General features: G+C 33.5%; 2 protein-coding genes across 2 annotated transcripts; one reads left to right on the top strand and one right to left on the bottom strand.

Moving 5' to 3' along the window:
- Positions 1-2,994: 2,994 nt before the first annotated feature.
- Positions 2,995-5,155, bottom strand: LOC133866100 (probable LRR receptor-like serine/threonine-protein kinase At2g16250). The gene is made up of 2 exons (XM_062302658.1): positions 3,994-5,155; positions 2,995-3,029 (listed from the first exon to the last, which is right to left on the bottom strand). Exons 1-2 carry the CDS (start codon positions 5,153-5,155, stop codon positions 2,995-2,997), a joined length of 1,197 nt encoding a protein of 398 aa, XP_062158642.1.
- A 16,454-nt stretch (positions 5,156-21,609) lies between these two features.
- On the top strand, positions 21,610-22,843 carry LOC133866821 (protein RADIALIS-like 3). Its single transcript, XM_062303472.1, has 2 exons — positions 21,610-21,968; positions 22,572-22,843. The coding sequence occupies exons 1-2, from the start codon at positions 21,706-21,708 to the stop codon at positions 22,594-22,596; spliced, it is 288 nt and encodes a 95-aa protein (XP_062159456.1). The 5' UTR covers positions 21,610-21,705; the 3' UTR covers positions 22,597-22,843.
- Positions 22,844-23,788: the final 945 nt, after the last annotated feature.

Below are 23,788 nucleotides of genomic sequence, written 5' to 3'. Positions count from 1 at the left end.
TATTAATAGTCAAAAACCGTTTAAAATGTTAATGCATCTTAATGACTAAACGGTTGAAACAAGATTTAATAATTTGTAAAAACCCAACGGTAATATTTTGAGATTTTACGACTAACCGTCATAATTCTTTAAGAAGAAAAAAATAAACGGTCAAAACACTTTAAGACCAAATTATTAAAACTGATTTTTCTTCTTCATAAAAACTCATAAATATTTTGAGAAACAGTAATATGTTTTAAATACTTAAAAAAAGAAATAATGTTTGTAACAAATACAACAATCCCCCACATGTTACAAATACTATAATATATGGAGATTAAAAGCATGCATCAATGTGGTGCTCAAAGGTTTTAACCGCACTTAAGATAAATAAGTAGGAACTTAATGAATCGTGGTAGAGTTAAACTCATTCACCCAATTTCAATTATATTTCACGTGTTAAGTATCACCTATTAAAAATGTAGTTTGAACCCACAAGTGAGGGGATTATTGAAATATTGATTAAGTGATTAAATTTATCTATTTCTATCAGCTTAAACTTTTAGAATAAATAGTGATTTAACACTCTCATCACCCTCAAATCAATCAAAGGGATAGTAGGGCACCCAGTAAATGGTCGTGGGGGAGAGTGGCCGTGACAATGGTCACAATAAATGTAGAAATCAACAGAATTTGAACCATTTACATAGCAAATTGCAAGCGACCACAATCCAAAACTCAAGATCAAAAGAGAGCACATCTGATCCTCTACCATTCTACCTTTTTACACTTTTTATACAATTTTTATGCATTTTATTTTCAAATCTACTATTAAATTTAAAACTAATTATAAATATATATATATATATATAAAATATGTGTATCATTTATTTCTCCCGTAGATTCGCCACTGTTGGTAGACAAATTGTCAGAGGGCCCAAAATTGGTGTACGAGTTACCGGTGGGGGGGGGACACCTGGCTGACTCGTCCCTGTGTCCTTAGTACAATAATTCACCCATGAGACTCTGCGCAAGTTTTCGTTTTTCTGTTGGTGAGGAACTCGGAAGCAATAACTCATTCATACGTAAAAATAACTCCAAAGCAATATTTGATCAGAAGGTACAATAATCACCCATTACACCTGCAAGGAAACTCGTCAGTAATAAATATTCATCCAAATAAAACCTCTGAAAGCAATAATCCTCCTCCAAATCGACATCTTAAAGTGAATACGTGTCATTAATATATGTGAGATATATAATTTTTTTAAGAAATAAATGTAAAATATAAAAAAATAACAAAAGCCTTTAAAGTATGTTAAAATAATAATTTAATTTTTGCACTTAAATTTTGGAAGAGTGATTCTAGCATAACAGTTGTGCACAACCTTAAATACATAGGGTGAGACCCATGTGAGTAGGTTCCATCATATGGGTTTCATTCCATGTATTTACAGTTGTGTACAACTTTTTTTGTAAATGACATTTTTTTTAAATTTTACTAAAATACTTTGACAGATTCTATTAATATGCCATGTCATCACTAATAGGATAATGGCACGTGGGCATAAAATTGGGCCTAAAAAGCTAAGGAACACATTCTTGCAAGAGCGTAGGTATCAGAGTTACCGTAAGGAGGCGGGTCAGGACGACATAAGGAGATGACGAGAGAGGGGTGTAGGGGGCGGCGGCAGTGGTGAGTCCACTTGTAAGGTGTTTCACATTGTTAAGATGTAAAAAAAGTAAGTAGCTTATATAGTATATTTGGGCCCAAATCCATTTACTTAAATTTTTAGGTAAAGTAGTGTCTCAACATGCTATATATTTGGAGTTCACTAAAAAATAACTTTCCTAAAAATCTTCAACAAACAATTGAGTTCCTTTACGTGGGTGGTAAAAAGGAGAGAGAAGCTCCGACCTCTCAAGAGATGTAAACCATTTTTCTCCTCTACAATACCTCTATAATAATAAATTGTTGTGAAAAATATTTTACACCAAAACAAATGAAGCTTCAATGTTTGGACAATGCCCAAAGAAAAAAAATAAAAATAAATTGGGCAGTGTAAAAAGTCATTGTCAACTACATATAATTAGCTTTAGGGGAAAAAAAAATTAAAACAAAAAAGTTAGATTCAATACCTTTAATCCATTATCCATCCCACTTTTTTTTATATCAAAGGAAGTATCTTTGAGCCTCCCTCTTATGTTTCTACGAACCTTCCTTGTAAAGTAGTGAGATGTGATTATTCTGTTTGGGAATTGAAAAGGTCAAATGCCCAAATAAGGAGCATAGATCTAATATTATTCTCTTAAACTTTAGTTTTGTGTTTCATTTTTAATTGATCATTTTTTTTTCTTCCAGTTTTAGACACATAAATATCCATTTCAATTCTTTTTAATTCATCATACTGTATCCTTTATATGTTTTCTATTAAAAAAGAAGAAGAAGCAAGCAATAAAGACTAATCGTAGCTATTCTAAGCATATGGTCATAGCCTGATCAGCTCAATCAAAGCATCAGTGAAACTGAGGGCGGTTAATACTAATAAGACTGAAGATTTTCATTTCGAGAATCGAACTCTCACCCTAATATATACCAATCACTTTATAGACTTGTTTAAAGTCACTAAACCACCCCCACTAATGATATATCCTCTCAATATCGTGTACGAAGAGACTAACCAAAAGTAGTTGCACATATGACATAACTTTAAATTTGGTCCACAAAACATATGTGAGGCCCATTTTAAGTCCAAAACAACACAACAATTTTGAAACAAATAATGTCCGACTAATACTCTTTATCCTTAATTAATTTGCCCTCAGGGTTCAACTTCTACATGTGGATTGAATTATCAGGTCCACCGCTGGACGGCTAGACTGGACGTGGTTCGATAATGACTCATATATGTAGGATGGGGAGGTTGCATGTATTCTAGGATTAGTTGAGAGGGGGAAGAAAAAAAAAAAAAGGAGAAAAATATGTGCATTGGATTAGACTTCAAGTCAAGAGATTTAGCCAGTGAAGAGGCTGAGCTCAGAAGTACTTCCTAAAATAAAAAATAAAAAAATAAATCCGAATAATAACAATAAAAAAAAAAAAAATTCAGAATTGAGATCACGTACCATAATTCGAGCCATTCATTTTAAATGAATGACACAATTTTGTCACATTTTTAAATTGGGTTGAAAGAATGTTTTTAATTACAATTTCTAAATGTGTCATGTGTTTCTTAACACACGACACTTTTGCATATTAGATTGAAAGAATTTCAATTTGGAGAATTTTTTTTGCCCAAAATCTAAAACTCTCTCTCTTTTTAGTAATTACCGACCCTTATCTTCATCATTATTATCATTACTGCCATTATCAATCTCTCTATTAAATCATCACTTGTTCCAAAAGTTTAAGCTGATAGGATAAGTAGTGATTTAACATTGTATCAAAGCCAAAAGTTTTAAGTTTGAACCTTGACTCCGTCTTTCACCTAGTTTTAATTATATTTCACTTATTAAGTCCCACCTATTAAAAATGTAGTTTGAACCCACAATTGAGGGGATTGTTGAAGTACTGATTAAGTGAGTAAATTTACTTATTTCTATCAGTTTAAACTTTTAGGATAAGTGATGATTTAACACTCTCTTCACCCCCAAATCAATCAAAATGATAGTCGGGCACCCAATAATGGTCGTGGGAGAGATTGGCAGTGACAATGAGGTTGGTGACAATGGTCACAATAAATATAAAAATCAATAGAATTTGAACCGTTTACATAGCGAATTGCAAACGACCTCAATTCAAAACTCAATATCAAAAGAGAATACATATGGTCCTCTACCATTCTACCCTTTTACACTTCGTATATATTTTTTACACATTTTATTTTCAAATCTATAGAATTTACATTGAATCTCACAAATTTATTAACGGATTAAAAACTTAATTATATAAAAATATATATAAAAATAAAATGTAGAAAATATGTGTATTATTTATTTCTCCCGTAGATTCGCCAGTGCTGGTGGGCACATGGTCAAAATTATCATAAGTCAAGCCCTTATCGGCATAAAACTTTCTACAATCCTCCAAACTCCTCTGCTCCGGCACCATCTGTAGACAATTTCTTTCAACAGTAACATTGCTTTGATTAGCATCAAGTATATTGCCTTGGAAATAGTTACTGGACAAATCAAGTAAACTAAACTTCCCAAGAGACGACAAATTCAGAGCTCCATATAACCGATTGTTTGAGAGATTGAACACAACAACAGTGGCATTACCATATGAACTAAGATTCATAAACAAACCATCCGGAAATGGACCCTCCAGAACATTCTGTCCGACATCCATCCCCCGCAAACTCCTCAACCCTCTCAACTCCACAGGCAATGACCCTGATAGAGAATTCTTGCTGAGATCGAGCTCTAACAATCGAGAAAGGCCACCCAATTGACCAGGTATTGAAGAAGTGAAACTATTATCAGAAAGATTCAAGTATTGAAGTCTAGAAAGGTTACCCAGACCAGCTGGAATCGGCCCAGATAAAAAATTAGAAGAAAGGTCAAGCCTGGTAAGATTACCAAGAGACTCAAAATCAGAAGAAATTGACCCAGTAAGTGTGTTCCGCGAAAGATCAAGAACTGACAGTTCCGATAACCGTCCCAATGCAGGAGATATAATGCCAGTAAGTCTATTACTAGACAGATACAAACTATTAAGTGCACGCAAATTACCGAGCGACGAAGGAATCGGACCGATCACCGAGCAAGACCGGAGATCGAGCACTTGGAGTGCATTAAGGCTTAAGCCGAACAAGTCGGGAATAGTCCCGGGAAGCGAAAACCCAGAAGCGTTGAAAGATTTCAAGTGGATCAAATTGGCCAGCGAATCCACATAGAACCGTGGGTTTTGCCGCCCAGCCCGGGTTCGTCTCATCCCGGACAAATTGATCTCAATGACCTGCCCGTTCTGGCACTGGACCCCGGTCCAGTTCGTGCACGGGTCGGACTTTATCTCCCAGTCCTTGCCTCTGAGCCCCAGCGACGACCGGAGATCGAGTAACGCTGACCGTTCGATGCTCGAGCTCAGCCGCTCTTGTTGCTGAGCTACGCCACACTGAATCAACACGAACATGAATATCGCTACCTTAAGCAGACATCGCTGAGCTTGTCCCATGACTGTTTTTGCGATAATGTGAAGTTAATGTTCGTCATGTTCCATGGAGTTTCATCTTGGACTCTCTTGTGAACAATAATAGATAAACGTTTATTCATTGCGCCCTGCGAAATGCTCTAACCACTTATCACGAGCTTTGATTTTGCATTCTATGCTGTTCCTCTGTCCAAACCACCCAACAGATTTCTTTAACTATCCCACGTAAATTTAATCCTCTATCTGTCTCTCACAGGCCTTAATGTGGGACCCACACTTTTGACTCTTTCTTTTTTTTTGCACACACACGTGTGCATGTCTCTAGAAGGATCAAAGAAGCTTGATATAGCTTCCTTACGAAACTTTTGTGGGAAAAAAAGGAAGGGAAGCTGAAGCGTGTGTTTTTTTGGGAGCTCCTCGTCCTCGCATACCTTCGTCCGACCCTCGTCCTACGTGTCAAATTATTTATTCTTTTTTTTATTATTTGATTAAAAAAAAAAAAAAAATTTACTGAAAACACCGTCTGCACCTTTTCTTCCCCCCATTTTCATCAAACAAATCCCCAAAATTTCAAAATCTCCTCAAAACTCACCCTATCTCCACTGCCCACCGCAGTTCGCTGCCCACCGCACTTTGTACGAACAACTCATCTACGCCTCTTGACCGGCGATTGCCGTCGAACCCGCCGACAAACCGACCCGAGGAGCTACTGGCGAACCGTTTCAATTTTTCGAAGGAGAGAAACTCGTGGCCGACCACCCACATTTTGGCCAAGGGGGTGATTCGACCACCCCATGTGGCCCAAAGGGGTGGCTGAGCCACCGCTATAATTTTTTTTTTTTTCAAAAAAGAAAAAGAAAAAAACCTTAAAATTAAAATTCACAATTTTTTTTTTTTTCAATATATACCCCTGTGGTTTTATACATTTCATGATGTGCTCCATGTGGTTTTAATAAGTATCAGAAATGGTACTTTAGTTTTGTAATTATATCATAAATAGTACTTTATACACAAATAATATTTGGTATATTTAGTATGCATGTTTTGAACAAAAAGTAACATGTATGCCTGTCGTGTATCAAAATAACATGTTGATAAGAATTGAACCCTTAAAAAAAAAAAGACAAAACTAAACACAATCAGTCATGTGTAACAATTGGAAACACACAATTATATGCGTGACCAATTGATATAACCCAAAAAATGACTAAATGTTTCTTACTTAAACACAATTTTTTTTTTCTCATATATACCCCTGTGGTTTTATAAATTTCATTATGTACCCCCTATGATTTGAATAAGTATCAGAAATGGTACCTTGAGGCCAAAATGGGGGTGGCAGCCACCCCAGATTTTTTATTTTTATTTTTATATTATTATTATTATTATTATTATATAAGAAATCATGAAAATAATTAAAAAAAATAATAATAGTAGCCACGTTAGCGCTGAGGTGTGCCACGGGGACAGGTGTCACGCATGTACGTCGACACCTGTAGGATGACGTGGTTGGACGTTAATTTTGGACAGAAAATTGGACAGAAGTACCATTTTCGTCTTTTCCCATACCACAGGTACCAATTTTGGTACAAAACAAAATTGAGGAGGCAAAAAATAAAGTTCGTAAAGCATAGGGGTGTCTAGCCTATTTAACCCTATATATTGATGACTCCTTAGATAAAAAATCACACACAAAAAAAAAAAGATGAAGAAGAAGAAGGAAAATAAGCAGGTCAAATAATCACAAAAAGATGAAGGTGATGGTTGGTTAGAGTAATTTTAATTGAACTTTAAGTGTCCATAAAAAAATGAAGCGACTTTTAAAATCACAATTTGATCAAAATCATAATTTGATCAATCACATGCTCAATGGTGATTTTAAAAGCCACCTTATTTTTTTATGGACACTTCATGTATACTTAGAATTACTCAGTTGACCATCCTCCCTCCTAATGAAAGTATGAGTAATTCTAATAGTACATTAAGTATTCATTAAGGCCTCGTTTGGTTTGCGGAATGACTATTCCATTAAAAAAATAAATAGCTATTCATAGAAATAGAAGGTGGTGGAATGAAATAGCTATTCATACTCTTTAGTTTGGTAATAACTCATATATTTTAATTGAAATCCAATCAAAATTACTAAAAAAACCACACATTTTAAAAAAATAAAATCAAAAATCAAAATAAAATTCTTAAAAAAACAAAAAGAAAAAAGAAAAAGAAAACTCATGAGTGGCCGACCACCCATTAGGGTGGTCGGCAGCCCACCAAGAGCCGGGGGTGGCAGGGCCACCCCCAAAATACTTGTCGGAGGTGGCAGGAGGGACTTTGGTAGCCGCAGCCACTCCCGAAGCCAATCCGGGGTGGTCGCGCCACCCTCGACCATATATGGGCTGGCCGGCCAGCCAGTGAAGAGTTTGATTTTTAAAAAAAAAATAAAATAAAATATGAAATAAATGGTTCTTTTTTAAAAAAAATATTACTTTTACTCCAATGAATAATTATTCATCTTCGTAAAGGAATAGGTATTTCAATGGGAATAACTATTTTAAGGAATAGACCCTTACCAAACAAAAGAATGACTATTCCATAGGAATAGCCATTCCGTTTCAGGGGTCTATTCCGCGAATCAAACGGGGCCTAAATGTTCATAAAAAAATAAGGCAACTTTTAAAATGACCATTTGATCAATCATATACCCAATGATAATTTTAAAAGCCACCTTATTTTTTATGGACACTCAATAAACATATAGAATTACTCAAAAAGTAAGCTACAAGCCTAAAGAAACTCACCTCTCGAGAACTCGCCCATTAAGGGAAGGGATAATTGCACCATTGGTCCTTAGGGTATGCTATAGTTACAAATCACAAAGTTCATGGGAGGTCCCTGTGGTAAACTATAATTACAAATCGAATTCTGGAGTCAAATTCCATTAAAAATTTTGACAAATTCTGTTAGATGCCACGTCAAACCAATAAGATGGCAACACGTGTCCATCTTAATAAATAAATATAAATTTATTAGAAAATAAATAAATATACTTTTTTTTAAAAAAAAAAAAAAAAGAGAAAAAATGGAAGGGCAAAGGGGTGGCTGGGCCACTCCCAGAGGTGGCGGGGGGTGGCGCGTGGCCACCCTTTCCCTTTTCTTTTTTTTGATTTTTTTTTTAAAATAAGTTTATTTATTTATTTTTAATAAATTTATATTTTTTTATTAAGATGAACACATATTGCCATCTTATTTGTTTGACGTAGTGCTGACGTGGCATTTAACAGAATTTGTCAAAAAATTTAACCGAATTTGACTCCAAGGATTGATTTGTAATTACAGTTTATCATAAAGACCTTCTATGAACTTTTTAAACCACAGAAAGTGATTTGTAATTATGACATACCTTAAGGACTAGTGATGCAATTTCTTCCTTCTTCTTCTTCTTCTTCTTCTTCTTCTTCTTCTTCTTCTTCTTCTTCTTCTTCTTCTTCTTCTTCTTCTTCTTCTTCTTCTTCTTCTTCTTCGCATAGTGGCTGAAGACGACTACTCTGTGTAGTGACATTGTGTGGTGACATTAAATTCTTCTTCTTCTTCGCATAGTGGCTGAAGACGACTACTCTGTGTGGTGACATTAAATTCTTCTTCTTCTTCTTCTTCTTAGCTGGGAATTAGTCACATCTTTTTTCTTCTTGACATTTTGCTCCTTTAATTTCAGATATTAAACTTGATCTCGCTGCTTTTTATAGCTGGAGTGCTATGAAAATTTCTAAAAGTACCAATCTTCGGACACATATTTTAATTAAATGGGCCGATACTCATCTTGTGTTTAGTAGCATTTTCACTGAGTCTCTTATTCTTTCTTCTTTATGAATCAGGAATGGAAAGAATTCAGCCGTATAACAATTTTCTTATTCAATTAAAAAAAAAATAATTTAAATTTTGGTCAAACCTTACCCTAAATACCAAAAGTGTGGGCAATTGATCGTGACGGACGTGGCATTTTCCAACGCAGAGTCCGACGTGGACCCGACAGCCTTCTCGTCGGCATCTATTGGTGACTGAGGGACTCTGTCTTATCTTTCATTTCTCTCTCTTATCACCAAAGGGCTTGTTTGGCAAAGGAAAATAAAATTTCCTCTTCTCCTCTTTACTTATCCCAAAAACAATCAACTTCAAAACATTCTAACTTTATATTACATCAATAATTTTTTATTATTAGTTAAATAAAAAAAAAATCACTACAAAACAAAACTTTTTCACCTTTTTATACAAATTCTTTTTACTTTATATCACTTCTATTACTTTTAGCTCCCACTACCAATTCCCCTTTCCTTACCAAACGAGGCCAAAAAGATGCGAGGAAAATTGAAAAATCTGTCACTTTGATGTGTTTGTTCAATTTGTTGCTTTTGTACCAAATATACTTTTTATCGTATTTATGCTTGTTTTCTCTAATAAATTTGGGGTTGTTTTAACAAATACATGTATAAAACAGAGTAGTAAATTGTTAATTTTGAAGTTAATAAAAAGTGATTATGTGATATAAAGTATAAAAAATTTGTATGGAAAAGTAAAAAAGTTTTGTATTGTAGTGAATTTTTTTATTTGAATAGTAATAAAAAATTATTGATGTGATATAAAAAGTGAAAAAAAAAAAAAGTGAGAATGTTTTGATGTTGATTGTTATCAAAAAAATGTAAAAAAAAGTGAGAAAAATAATGAAAATAGTGCTATGCACTACTCTATTTCGTTCCTGTCCTTGGCAAATTAACAATGCCTTGATTACTATATGCCAACAATAAGTGCACAAATCAAAGAAAAGTGAAGTAAGTTTTCTTGTTTTCAATTTATTTATTTATTTATTATTTTTAATAAGGAGAAGTGATTAATTATAAAGGTGAAAGAAAATTTGATTTTTTTATGAAAGGAAATTGAAGAAAGTTGTTTGATAATAGAAAAAAAAAAAAGAAAAAAAAAAAGAAGAAGAGAAATAATAAAAAAAAAAATGGAGTTTAAAGAGAAAACTTTGTTCATAAATATTTTATAAAAGAAGGTGTACAAATCAAATGGAGTCACCTCATGATGAAGGACATAAATATATCTAGTGCGAAATAAGTTTTATTATTAGATTTAATATAAGAATTTCATTTTAACTTAGTTATTATATTATTGGCTGGGTGGTAGATAACTAAGATAAGCATAATTATACAGTCATATTCAAATTCTAATAGTATTAGTTGATTGAATTATATTTAACAATAGAGTGAATGCCAATAAAACTATTGATTCTAGAATAGTCTCTAGCTTAGTCTTTATATAAAAATGTACAAATATATAAACTTATATGTCTCTATTTAAAAAAGCTAGTTAAGTTGTCATAGATTATAATTTTTGAATTTCAAAAGATGAGTTATAAAAGTGTATTTTTACTCAAATTGTATAAACAATCATGACTTGATCAAAATAGTTTAATTGTTTCGGTCTATATACATTGTGTTTGAATTTCTAACATCCACAACGAGACACTGTAAGGTATATATAATTAGGTTCTTAATTACTTCCTCATAATGAAACGAGTAATGCTAAAAATTATACTGGCCCTTGTCTTATTAAAACTGCTTGATCGACACTGCCATATTAATTGAGTAAAAATAATAATAGAATAAAAATGTGATTTAACATTATTTTATAAAATAAGTTCATGCCATTATGCTCTGATGTATGTGAAATGTGTGTAATAAAATGAGGGTAAATAATTGATTTATTCTTGCACTATTCCAAGACTAAAGCACTGGCCAACTTCTGTGAACAAAATTGAAGGAAAGAAGCTGGAAGTCGGAACAAAAGCTGACAATGATATTTAATATTACTTTTCCGATTAAAAAAAAACACTGGTAAAATACGTGTCCAACTTGGTCTCCCTCTACTACTTGTCTTGTCGGCTGCTTCCTCAGAACAGCCACGACAAAGGAACGCCGATTGACTCGGTCTAACGCAATGTGGGATGCTTCAATTATCGGAGGGGATTAATGATTGCGATTTTTTTATTTATTTATTTTTTCGTCTTATCAAGTAATATATCATCCAATCATATCATCATAATTTAGGTCAAGGAAAATGATTTTTGGGGGGAAAAAAATGTTTTTGGTGAAGATATTTTCGAAATCATTTGGTTGAGATCTTGAAAACAATATCGAATTTTTTGTTTTTGGTAGAAAAATATTTACCCTCTATGATTGGGAACCATATAGACCTCACAATTAAGGAAAAAGACACTCCACAGAAACCTACAACGTGGATGGAGATGGAAGGGAGAAACTTTTTTGGGGAAGGGAGGAGGAAGATGTCGAGAGGCTACAATGCAAGGAATGGGTCAATTGTTTGGATGGGGGACCGGGACGGCGAGTGACGGGCAGAAAAAGGTCGTGTTGGGTCGAGGGGCGGTTGGGTTTCTCTATATGGTTGAGAGTTACCGTAAAAAGGAGGGTCAGGATGACATAAGGTGATGACGAGCGATCGAGAGGTGTAAGAGGCTGCGGTGGTGAGTGCACTTGTGAAGTCTTCCGCATTGCTAAGACGTAAGAAGAGTAAGTGGTTTATATAGCATAGTTGGGCTAAACCGATAGACTTAAATTTTTGGGTTGAGTAATTAATGTCTCAACATACTATATGTAGCACATTGGTCTTATATTGAGAAGAGATAAATATCTTACATAGAGTGAGTAGTTTATAAAGATACACATGAGTGTTAAGTTCTACATTGCTTCGTTACAAGGTGAAACTGAACTTTATAAAGAATTCTATAAAAGCTTTAAATTAACTAATTTTTTTAGAGTGATAGCGCAAATCTGATTAGTGATTTTTTATAGGAGAGCCAAGCTCTGAAAAATTACTTACGCCTGTCAAGAGATGTAAAAAGCCATTGTCAACTACATATAATTAGCTTTAGGGAAAGAAAAAAAGTAAAAACAAAAAGGTTCGATTCAATACCTTTAATCCATTATCCATGCCACTTCTTTATCACAATGGAAGTATCTTTGAGCCTCCCTCTTTATGTTTCTACGAACCTATGTGATTATTATGTTTGAGAATTGAAAAGGTCAAATGCCCAAATAAGGAGCGTAGATCTAATATTATTCTTTTAAACTTTAGTTTTGTGTTTCATTTTTAATTGATCATTTTTTTCTTCTTCCAGTTTTAGACACATAAATATCCATTTCAATTCTTTTAATTCATCGTACTGTATCCTTTATATGTTTTCTATTAAAAGAAAAAAAGAAAAAAAGCAAGCGGCAAAGATTAATTATAGCTATTCTAAGCGTCTAGTTATAACCTGATCAGCTCAATTAGAGCATCATTGAAACTGAAGGTGGTTAATACTAATAAGACCAAAGATTTTCATTTCGAGAATCGAACTCTCACCCTAATACATATTAATCACTTTAGAGATTTTTTTTTAAAGTCACTAAATCACCCCACTGATGATATATATTATATCCACTCAATATCATGTGTGAAAAGACTTACCAAAAGTAGTTGCACATATGACAACTTTAAATCTGATCCACAAAACATATGTGAGGCCCATTTAAGTCTAAAACAACACAACAATTTTGAAACAAATAATGTCCGACGAATACTCTTTATCCTTAATTAATTTGCCCTCACGGTTCAAAGACGTGGTTCGATAATGACTCATATGTGTAGGATGGAGAGGTTGCATGTATTCGAGGATTAGTTGAGAGAAAAATAATAATAATAAAAATAAAAATAAAATAAAATAAAATAAAAAAATTGTGAATTGGATTAGACTTCAAGTCAAGAGATTGAGCCAGTGAAGATCTTAATGCATATGATCTCAGTTTTCTACACAGGTAACTCAAAAGTACTTTCATAAAATAATAATAATAATAAAAAATCAGAATAATAACACTAATAGAAACTCAGAATTGAGATCGCGTACCATAGAGAAGGTATTAACTTTAATTTGAGTCACTTATTTTAAATGAATGACGCAATTTCGTCACATTTTCAAATTGAATTGGAAGATTTTTTTTAATTACACTTTCTAAATGTGTCATGTATTTCTTAGTACACATGACGCTTTGGCAGATTAGATCGAAAGAATTTCAATTTGGATAATTTTTTTGCCCAAAATCTAAAACTTTCTCTCTTTTTAGTAATTGTCGGCCCTTATCTTCATCATTATTATAAATTACTGCCACTATCAATCTCTCTATTAAATCACTACTTGTCACATAAACTTAAGCTGATAAAATAATTAAGTGGTGATTTAACATGGTATCAGAGCCAAATGTCTTAAGTTCGAACTTTGATTCCGTCATTCACCTATTTCAATTATATTTCACATGTTGAGCATCACCTATTAAAAATATAATTTGAACCCACAAGTGAGAGAATTATTGAAGTATTGATTAAATGATTAAATTTACTTATTTTTATCAACTTAGACTTTTAAAGTAAGTAGTGATTTAACACTCTCATCACTCCCAAATCAATCAAAGAAATAATAAGGCACCCGGTAAATGGTCGTGGGAGAGAGTGACAATGACAATGGTCACAATAAATGTAGAAATCAACAGAATTTGAACAGTTTACATAGCAAATTGCGAGCGACCTCAATCCATAACTCAAAGATCAAAAAAGAGCACATTTGGTCTTCTACCGTTCTACCTTTTTACACTTTTTATACAACTTTTACCCATTTTATTTCTAAATCTACTATTAAATTTGTGAAATTTATTTACTAATGAATTTAAAACTAATTATAAAAAAATATGTGTAACATTTATTTCTCCCGTAGATTCGCCACTGTTTGGTAGACAAATTGTCAGAAGGCCCATAATTGGTGGTACTAGTTTCCGGCCGGGGTGACACCTAGCTGACTCGTCCCTGCATCCTTATTAGTACAATAATTCACCCACGAGACTTGTTTCTGTTGGTAAGGAACTCGGAAGCAATAACTCATTCATACGTAAAAATAACTCCAAAGCAATATTTGATCAGAAGGTACAATAATCACCCATTAGACCTGCAAGGAAACTCGTCAGTAATAAATATTCATCCCAAAAAAACCTCTGAAAGCAATAATCCTCCTCCAAATCGACATCTTAAAGTGATACGTGTCATTAATATACGTGAGATATATAATTTTTTTAAGAAATAAATGTAAAATATAAAAAAATAACAAAAGCCTTTAAAGTATGTTAAAATAATAATTTAATTTTTGCACTTAAATTTTGAAGGACTGATTCTAGCATAACAGTTGTGCACAACCCTAAATATATAGGGTGAGACCCATGTGAGTAGGTTCCATCATATGGGTTTCACTCCATGTATTTACAGTTTTTTTTTTTTTTTACATGTCCACGTAAAAGAGGAGAGGGGGGATTCGAACTAGTAACCCGGAGTTTCATGAGGCGTGGTTTCAGCCGATTGAGTTTTTTCTTAGGGACTATGTATCTACAGTTGTGTATAACTATTGTGTAGGGGACATTTTTTCTAAATTTTACCAAAACACTTTGACAGATTCTATTAATATGTCATGTCGTCACTAATAAGATAATAATACGTGGGCTTAAAACTGGGCCTAAAACCTAAGGAACACATTCTTGCAAGAGCATAGGTATCAGAGCTCGAAACCCAACTATATAAGCCCGGGTAATGCTCGGGTGAAGCAATATTTTCGGAATTATTCCACAAACCCACGAAACTTTTTCTACTTTTTCTGCACATTTCTTCACTCTTTCTTCTCCTCCTCCCTTGTACGTATGAGCCCAACCGAACCCACAATTGTCATCATTCATCATTTCTCTGAAGAAGCAAAAATGGGTGGTAGAGTAATGAGGATATGAGTGAGGAGGATCCCAGAACAGGGATTGTATTAAATCCTTTTGGTAGGGGACCTTTGAAAAATCAGAGCATGCAGTTTTACTGTCTGTTTTAGTCATAACTCATTTATTGCAAGGATTGCTCCTTCTTTTCTTTTTCTTTTTTTAATTTAAATATATATATTTACAAACAACTCAAATGCAAAATACTAAAAAAATATAAAAATAAAAAATCAATTTTTATTTTTATATCAAGTTAAAACACTTTTTAAATTAAAAATCTTATAAAAAACCCAAACATATTAACATACAGAGCTTCAAAACTATAGTGCTCGTTTGGTAAATTTCTATAAATCTCTTTTCACTTTTTAAATATTGAAAACTCTTGTTAAAAGTTAAACAGAATTAGAAGAAAAAAAAAATTCAAATGTAGTCCTCACTACTAATACATTTTTCAAAATGAACTATAAAACTCAAAACACTATTAAAAAATAAACACAACATAGTTTTTATTTTTTATTTTTAATGTTTTATTTCTATTTTTAAATTTTATAAAAGTATTTTTCAATTTTTAATTATTACAAAACACTCATCCAATATTTTACCAAACCAATTTTTAACTATTCTCAAACGCGGCTTCCACCAAATCAATTCTCACCTTTTTACCTTTTTCAAATTCAAAACCCAAAACATTTATCAAAATTTTAGCAAATAGCCCCCTAGTTTTAATGGAGAAATTAAAGTATTATACCCTGCCCTCATCCCATTACTGTTTAAACTTTAATTATGCGATAGTCCTTCGAAAAATAATTATTGCACTCTTGGGGTACAACAATGGTACAACACTAAAACACATTGGGATGGGACCCAATGTGTGAGTCACACCTCAATATGTCTTGGTGTTGTACTATTGTTGTACATTGAGAGTGTTTTGATCATTTCTCTAGTCCTTTTAGGGCCACTCTTTAGATCCAACATGACCTTCAAAACATTCTATATGAAGGTTTTGTGGCTGTCATGCCTTTATAATGATATATGATCGATCAGTACACGAACAGTTATGATAAGGCTAAGAAATAAAATCCGTGTAATAAGATTTTCCATTGCACGGTATAACGAGCATCTTTATGTCAAAGCACACTCAAATCTCATGCGTTCGAATAGGTATTTAAACAGTTTGAAACAGTTGGAACCCAAGCTGCTCGAATACCCTCTCAAATTCCCACAATATTGTCATTGTTTATTCCATCCAAGCCACGACCCTCAAAACATTTTGTGTAGAGGTTTATGGCTGCTATGCCCTTATGGCATCCTGAGCTCTGCCCCCCAACCCTGTAGGCACTAGTAACTTGGGCTAGGACAGCCCATCCACGGCGTACAGAAGGCACGCCCATCTAAGCCTCCGTTGCCATGTTTATCATCAAGGCGTGTTTAGCTTGATTTATTTATTTATTTTATAAGAATAGTTATTAAACTATGCTTGATGTTTAGTTGTCTTGTATCCACCCTACTGGACCCGAGCTGAAAAGGCTCGTTTGGGCCAAGCAATTAGGCCCAAGTTACAGATCCTTATGGGCTTGGCAGATCGGCTAGCTAGTCAGTGGATATATCAAAGAGCAAAGATAGTCGCTATTCCGCCTCATTCTAATTATCCCAATGTTCTCGGTAAAAAATCAAGCAACACCCTTAATAAAGCTCAACAGACACGTAGCATTACTCAGACACCTGACAATGATCGCAAGAAGCAAGGAATTCATGAATGTCACTAGCCTGCCAAGGCCATACCACACCAACGAGCAACACCCAGCAAGGAACGTACCTTACTAGAAAATGTTAACCGAATGCCATGCCTAGTAAAGGTCCTATCTTATCACTAGGACACCTGACTAAAGCTACGCAAGAAGAAGAAACACTCCACATATGTGGAGGAAGACAGTCACTCTAGGTACATACATATATTCTCAACACATTATTACTCGTGAAGTATTTCCTGCTTGCACCCTCGAAAGTCTAGCTATTATCTTACCTCCAATATCTCTCTCTTGCCGGCTTTATTGGTCCTAGGTCGGTCGTGAGATCAACAGTACTATCTTCAATATATATATATAGATGCACAAATATTTATAATCGAGACACCTCGAGGAAACTATATAATATTCAAAGTGTAATATATGTCTTTCTGCTTATCCCCATGAATAATATGGAAAATGTTCTTCCTCAATATTCCCCCTATAACTTTAGGCTTTCCGATTGCCGAATGAATACTTCAGGTCCCAAGGGTGCATGGACTTTTTCCTGCCAAGAAATTAAAGGAATTCGAAGTATGCGGAATCATGGTTCCACGGCAACAGATATAAGCCGGCCGGATCATTTGACTGACCATTAGTTCTCATTGAAGAATCTAAACACATCTCTCTCAGACCAGTATGTGACCAAGATGGCCACCCCCAACTTGTAAAGAGGGACCGCAGAGAGAGATAGAGATCGATCGAGAGAGAGGACGAAAGACTTTCAAATATCTCTAGTAACGTTCTATAGAAAGAATGGGTATCCATAGGGATTACTTTTGCAAGAATAAAACTAGATGATAAGGATTCACATTTGCTGACAAAAGAAAGGGATGATAAGGATTCCAAATATTGGTATATATGATCAATGTATCTGCAGAATATGCCACGTTTCAGAAAAAAAGGTCCCTACCAATATTGTACGTTACATTTGTCATTCTCAGTAAATGATTATTGGCCTCAACATCTCTTTTTTCTTTTAGCCCCAATTTTCCTATACATGCAATACAGGCCTAAACCGAATCGTAAGAATTTTCTCACAAACAGAAAAAGAACGAAAAAGATAAAGGAATGACGTCTCACCGAGGAAGAAAAGAGTATTTCACTCGAGCAAAAGTATATCGCTTAGGCAAATAGTGCAGAAAACATGTTAGTATATATACGTATCCATAACATTCATCACTTCAGAAGACACAGTGAACAACTCAAACTCAAACTCTACGCTATTGTTGAAGTGTAAATGATAATTCAAATATTGTAATTATCTCTTTGAACTGATTGTAACGATCTCTTTGAACCGATAGAGTTCATCTTAGAAACATTCGATCTCTGAACTGATTGAGTTCATCCTGTAATCACTTTCATTATATATACAGCACATACGAGATGGTGGGACACGGCATCTCACCAGTAATGAAGCCATACAATTCATTGCCCTTAAGATAAGAAACAATTTGGGTTCTCCAGCTGAGATAGTAAGGGTTGTGGAGGGAGTTGTGGAGGGGGTAGAATTCTGAGAAATAGAGGAAGTGGCAAAAGATGAAAGAGCCATGAAATCAGACGTATGTTTATACTCGCTCTGATAGCATATAATAAATTCTTAAAGTATTGTTTAATCAGCCAAATTGATTCATTGGCTCTGTGCTGTATATATAATAAAAGTCATGATTAGTGATTACAGGATGAGCTCAATCAGTTCAGAGAACGTTTTTAAGATGAATTCTATCGGTTCAAAAAGATAATTACAATCAGTTCAAGGAGACGTCTTTGGTTAAAAGTTGGATGAAAAATATGATAGAATGAGTATATATATAAGTGCTCAAATTCCATATAATTTTGCTTAAATATCATTTTCTATCTTTAAATATTGTTGACTAATTAATGTAGGAGTGCATTTTCTAAGAAACTTGTAGTCACCAAATAATTAATTAAGGACATGATTTCCCTTGTTTGAACAAATTAGCTAGTCTCATTTTTGCCACTGCTTTCTTTCTTTGTGTAATATATATGCGTTGGGCAGCTGATCGAGAGGTCTAAATCTGTAACTTTGCTAAAAAGAATCATGGATTCCCCACATCCAGCAGGATATATAGTCCGATTGAACCTTTTGAGTATCTGATCTTGGTCTCTAGCTAAATCAAGAATCATCTACCTTGCCCACCAGTGTGAGCCAAAGGTCACCCAGCTCCAACTTGCTTGATGAGGGAAAACGACCACAATTGCAAAGCTTTTGAAATAGAAAGGAAACGCATCTAGATAGATAAATTCGATGTGTGCATGCTAGCTAGCTATACGTGGATGATAAGGATTCTGGCGGCCGGCCGGTATCAGCCAGAACTTATGTACCTTATAAAGGATCATGCCGCGCGATAGCCATGATTTTTAGATAAAAGTTTCTGATATGTGCTTTCAACTAAAAATGCTAAACCTACTACTCCATCTTTTACGGTTCTTGTTGAATAAAGTGGCTCATATTTCTTTTGAGCATAGAGAGAAATACAAGAATATCAGTATATATATATAATGGCTAGTTGGCAAAGCATCATGACGGTACGTACATGGTATTTTAGGGTTTCTATACTCTGTCCGTATAGTAGGGTTTTGTTATAAATATGTTATACTGTAATCTTAAATCATTGTTGAAATAACCAAACTCTTATGGACATAAGTACATTGACGATCCACGTAATCTGTGTTTTGATTTTATTTTGCTCTCTCTCTTTTCGATTCTATATTATTCATCATTGTTGTGTACGGTAACGATAGTTCTTTTATAACTTGTTGACACGTGTTAATATGTTACTGGAGCCACGTCAGCCACTAATTTTTTTTAACACTTTCCAATTACTCACATGCTGGCACATGTCAACAAGTTATAAATTAAAGAGTTGTAACTAGGTACTATACGTAGCATTACTCATATTGAATAATTTTTGTTAAAAGTACTACAACTTTTATTCTAAAGTTCTTTACAAGTTGATGTGGCAGTCTACGTGACCACTAAACAATTATTTTTTTCACCTTATATATGTTGTGCCATGTGTCACTCATGTAGACCGTCACATGAGCTTGTAAGGGTTGTAGTACAAATATGTAATATTCCAAACATGTTATATATTAAGGATGCGTTTAGCATTGCGATTTTAAACCAAATCGCAAAAAAATGGATCGTTTGGGATTGTGTTTTTAAAAATTTGCGATTTGAAAACGTTAAAAATTCGTGTTTTCAAGTAGCAAGCAAACTAGAGCTTTTTAGAAAATGCACAATTTTAAATGTCAAACTACGATTTTACTAAACGCTTAGCTGCGTTTTTAAAAATTTTGTTTTCAAATTGCACATTTTAAAATTTCTAATATCAAACAATACTTTTTGAAATTACAAATCCAAAGAGACCCTAAATAATATTTTTGTTGACTATCCAAAAAAATCCAATACAGATAACACAACCAATTGATGTTTAACTGAATGTTTTGTTATAAAATTTTTTAAGAACATATCAATATAACGCAACATGTTGTTATATATGAGAAATGTTAAAGATATTAAATTTTTTATCAAAAGATAAGTATTAAAATAATGTAAAACTTATTTATTAGTACTGATGAATAAATTCCACGTCATCTTAAAATTCACTTTTTAGTAAAAAATCTAATATATAATAAAATCTTTGCCAATACACCTCTTTTTCTCTCATAGAGGTGCTTTACCATGTACGCACAAAGGTACTGTAAATGACTTGACCTTAATACCTTGTCAACCCAATTCAGGGCTTTGTGTCTTTACACGTGCAACAAGAATTAGGTCACAAGTTCCACGGTTGGTGACTGGTGAGAGAGACTTGACCTTCAATATTTTATTATTTTTATTATTATTTCGGTTACTAACTATAATCTTCACTTATACTATAGTTAAGTTTCCCTATAGCATCTCCGATTTTTGTATTCTTTTTTCTTTTCTTTTTTTTTTCCAATAAAAAGAATTTTCTCAGAAATTTTACAACTCATTCCATACAAAAATAATAAAGAAAAAAACCAATGTGAAATCCATGCAAAAAAGTTGTAGCTAGCACAGATTTATAGATAAAGATCTCGAACAACAAATCGATGCATCAAATATGAGAGAACTTTGTGAGGCATATTTATTCAAACAAAACTAGTTCACCTACCTGCTCGAAAAAGTAAATTTTATAAAGAGTAATACTACACATCATTCTCTTGTTCTCTTTTTGTCCCCCAAAATCGATGTAGCTCTTAAAATTATCATTGAATTTATGATAGATTACTATTGAATTTTAATCTAATGGTAATTTTAAGAGCCACATCAATTTTGGGGGACAAAAAGAGGATAAGGGGATGATGTATAGTATTACTCTTTTATAAAAGCTTTCTCATATTTACTATTTGGATTGCTACCCATCCAAACAATAAATTGCTAAGAATGTAAATCAACGAATTCCCTCGTAAAACTATATATATAGGCAGCAGTGGGTTAAACTTGCTTCACTTAGTTCATGAAATTCCTGAATGGATCATAAAATCCGGTAACAGAAAGCATGCAAGAAGAAAGAAGAGGGCAAGAACAATGAGTGAACATAATGGACAGAAGAATAACTTTTCTTGGATAAACAAGATTGGCATGCAAGGAGTTGGATTAATTCTCCAAACCCATTAAATCACCTGGAAAGTAGAAGGGAAACCACGTCTATAGATATAAATATATATGTTTTTACAAAATAGCTCCCACTGTTTTGCAATGAAAGCAACAGCTGATCAACAAAGAAAGCAAACCCACAGGCCCACCCTTTCCCTCTCTCCCTCCTCCTCTATAAAAGGGACAGCAACGGCGTTCTCTTTGCTCATACATCGATCGGAATAATATCCTTCCTTCCTTCCTTCCTTCCTTCCTTCTTGGTGTTTAATTAAGTCGCAAGATATATCAATGGCTTCAGGATCGACATGGACAACCAAGCAAAACAAACTGTTCGAGAATGCTCTGGCCATATATGACAAAGACACCCCAGACCGCTGGCACAATCTCGCCATGGCAGTGGGCGGCAAAACCGTGGAGGAAGTCAAGAGGCATTACGAGGCTCTTGTCGACGATGTCATGCAGATTGAGACTGGCCAAGTGCCGTTGCCCAATTACAGAAAGCTTGGATCAGGAACCACCAAAGGTTACAATTACATGGATGAAGAACAAAGGTAATATATATATATATATATATATATATATATACACACGTTATATATACACACTCCCATACCCTTTTCGCCTTCCTGAATAAATTATGTTGATTAAATATTTCTATGTCAATTTATTCTCCCTGTTATATTGATTCATTGAAGAGGTAAAATGAAACCATTTTTGGTTTGCTTATAGTAGTACAACGGCGCCGTATAGCGTGGACTTTCTGTTTTTATAACCTTGAGCAATCCTATATGCACTCTCAACTAGTGTATATTCTCTGACGTGAAGTAAATTTGATTGTTTCTGACATATATACATGATAGTCTATGTGAGTGGCCACGTGATGAGTTTATAAGTTTATATGACATTTATCAAGTTGCGATCGATCGGTTATTAAATAATTAAATTTGATTGTTATTGACGTGATAATATTGTACACGTCAATTTGTAAAGAGCAAGATTATAGTAAAAAGTGTATTACCAAGTATTTTTCTTTAATACCACATTATATATCTTGATACATGAGTTGTAGTATTAGTGGGTTATTTTAAAAATCTGCCAAAGTATTTTTGAAGTTTTATCGAGGGCTCATCGCGCGTATTTAATTATTATTGCAGGATGAAGAATCTGAGGCTCCAGTGAAGCTTGAATACGAGAGCCATATATATATATATATATATATATACAAGAAGAAAGAAAGGAGTCCTCCACTCTGCAGCTAGCACTACAATTCCAAGAATAAGATGTGATTGAATGTCTACTTTTACTTAATTCTCATATTGGATGGTGTAAAATATTTCCTTCCTTTACATGTATCAAGCAAAAGTCATTTCATGAGTGACTTTTACGTGTTCCTTAAGGTTCAATATATAACTCAATTATATCATAATGGATTCTCGAATAAATTTATTTACTTTGTTTCAATATTTCGCTTTTCTAATTTAAATATCTTACTTTTCTTTTGAGATGTTTCAAAATATATTTAAAATTGAATTTTTTACGTAAAAATGAGATTATTATTACCGTTCACCTTCAATTTAAAGGATATAGAATTTCAAACAGGTCGTTCTATTTTTTTTATCTTTCTATTAATATTCGCACCTTTCAGAACTATGATATCTATTTTAGGATGAGCAGCTAGAGTATTTCAAATATCATTTTTTCTAAATTCTCAATTATCTATGAAATTAAATTAATAGTTGATTTTAGTCAGTAAAATAAAAGTTTGAATTTGCATTTTAAACACAATTTTCAGGTCTTAACTACTAAACCCTACCAACCGAAGAGTTGTTTGGGTGATCGCGCGCTTCTGAAAATAGTTTTTCTAGGACCAACCGAAAAGACAGTTCAGATGTTTTTAAAACCTAAAATCAGATTTCACGAATTGACAACACAGTAAAACCAATCTGAAACCAAATCAAACTTCTTTTCTTTTTTCCTTTTTTTACTTTTCTTTTCTCTTTTTCTTTTTTACGTACGGTTACCGAAGACTTTTTTTTTTTTTTTTAAAAAAACTTTAAATAAAAATAAAAAAACTTTAAAAAAGTAGGCAAAATCAGAAACATTTCCAAACAGGCCCAAACTAGCTACTTTTATGTACATTCACAATCACGACTGTTGAGACCTGCAGTGGCGTTATGGGAGCTCAAAGCGTGTGAATTACTATGGACTTAGACCACTTATAACAGTTTATCTAAAATTTTATTTAGAATAGCTAACAAAAACTCATTTTTACTAATTTAGATAACCACTTTTCAACACCTTCCCCCATCAACTTATCTAAATTTCTCTCTATTTTATTAAAATAAGCATTTTTTAACCAGAAAATTCGCAT

Source organism: Alnus glutinosa, chromosome 4 (assembly GCF_958979055.1).
Source record: "Alnus glutinosa chromosome 4, dhAlnGlut1.1, whole genome shotgun sequence".
NCBI lineage: Eukaryota > Viridiplantae > Streptophyta > Magnoliopsida > Fagales > Betulaceae > Alnus > Alnus glutinosa.
The sequence above is the reverse complement of the archived record's forward strand: the minus strand, read 5'-3'. Positions and strand labels throughout refer to the sequence as shown.

Coding starts and splice junctions, on each gene's coding strand:
- LOC133866100 (XM_062302658.1), bottom strand. CDS start 5,155: ATGGGACAAGCTCAGCGATGTCTGCTTAAGGTAGCGATATTCATGTTC. Junction 3,030..3,993: donor CCATGTGCCCACCAGCACTG/GCGAATCTACGG, acceptor TTTTTATTTTAG/GAAGTACTTCTGAGCTCAGC.
- LOC133866821 (XM_062303472.1), top strand. CDS start 21,706: ATGGCTTCAGGATCGACATGGACAACCAAGCAAAACAAACTGTTCGAG. Junction 21,969..22,571: donor TACATGGATGAAGAACAAAG/GTAATATATATA, acceptor TTATTATTGCAG/GATGAAGAATCTGAGGCTCC.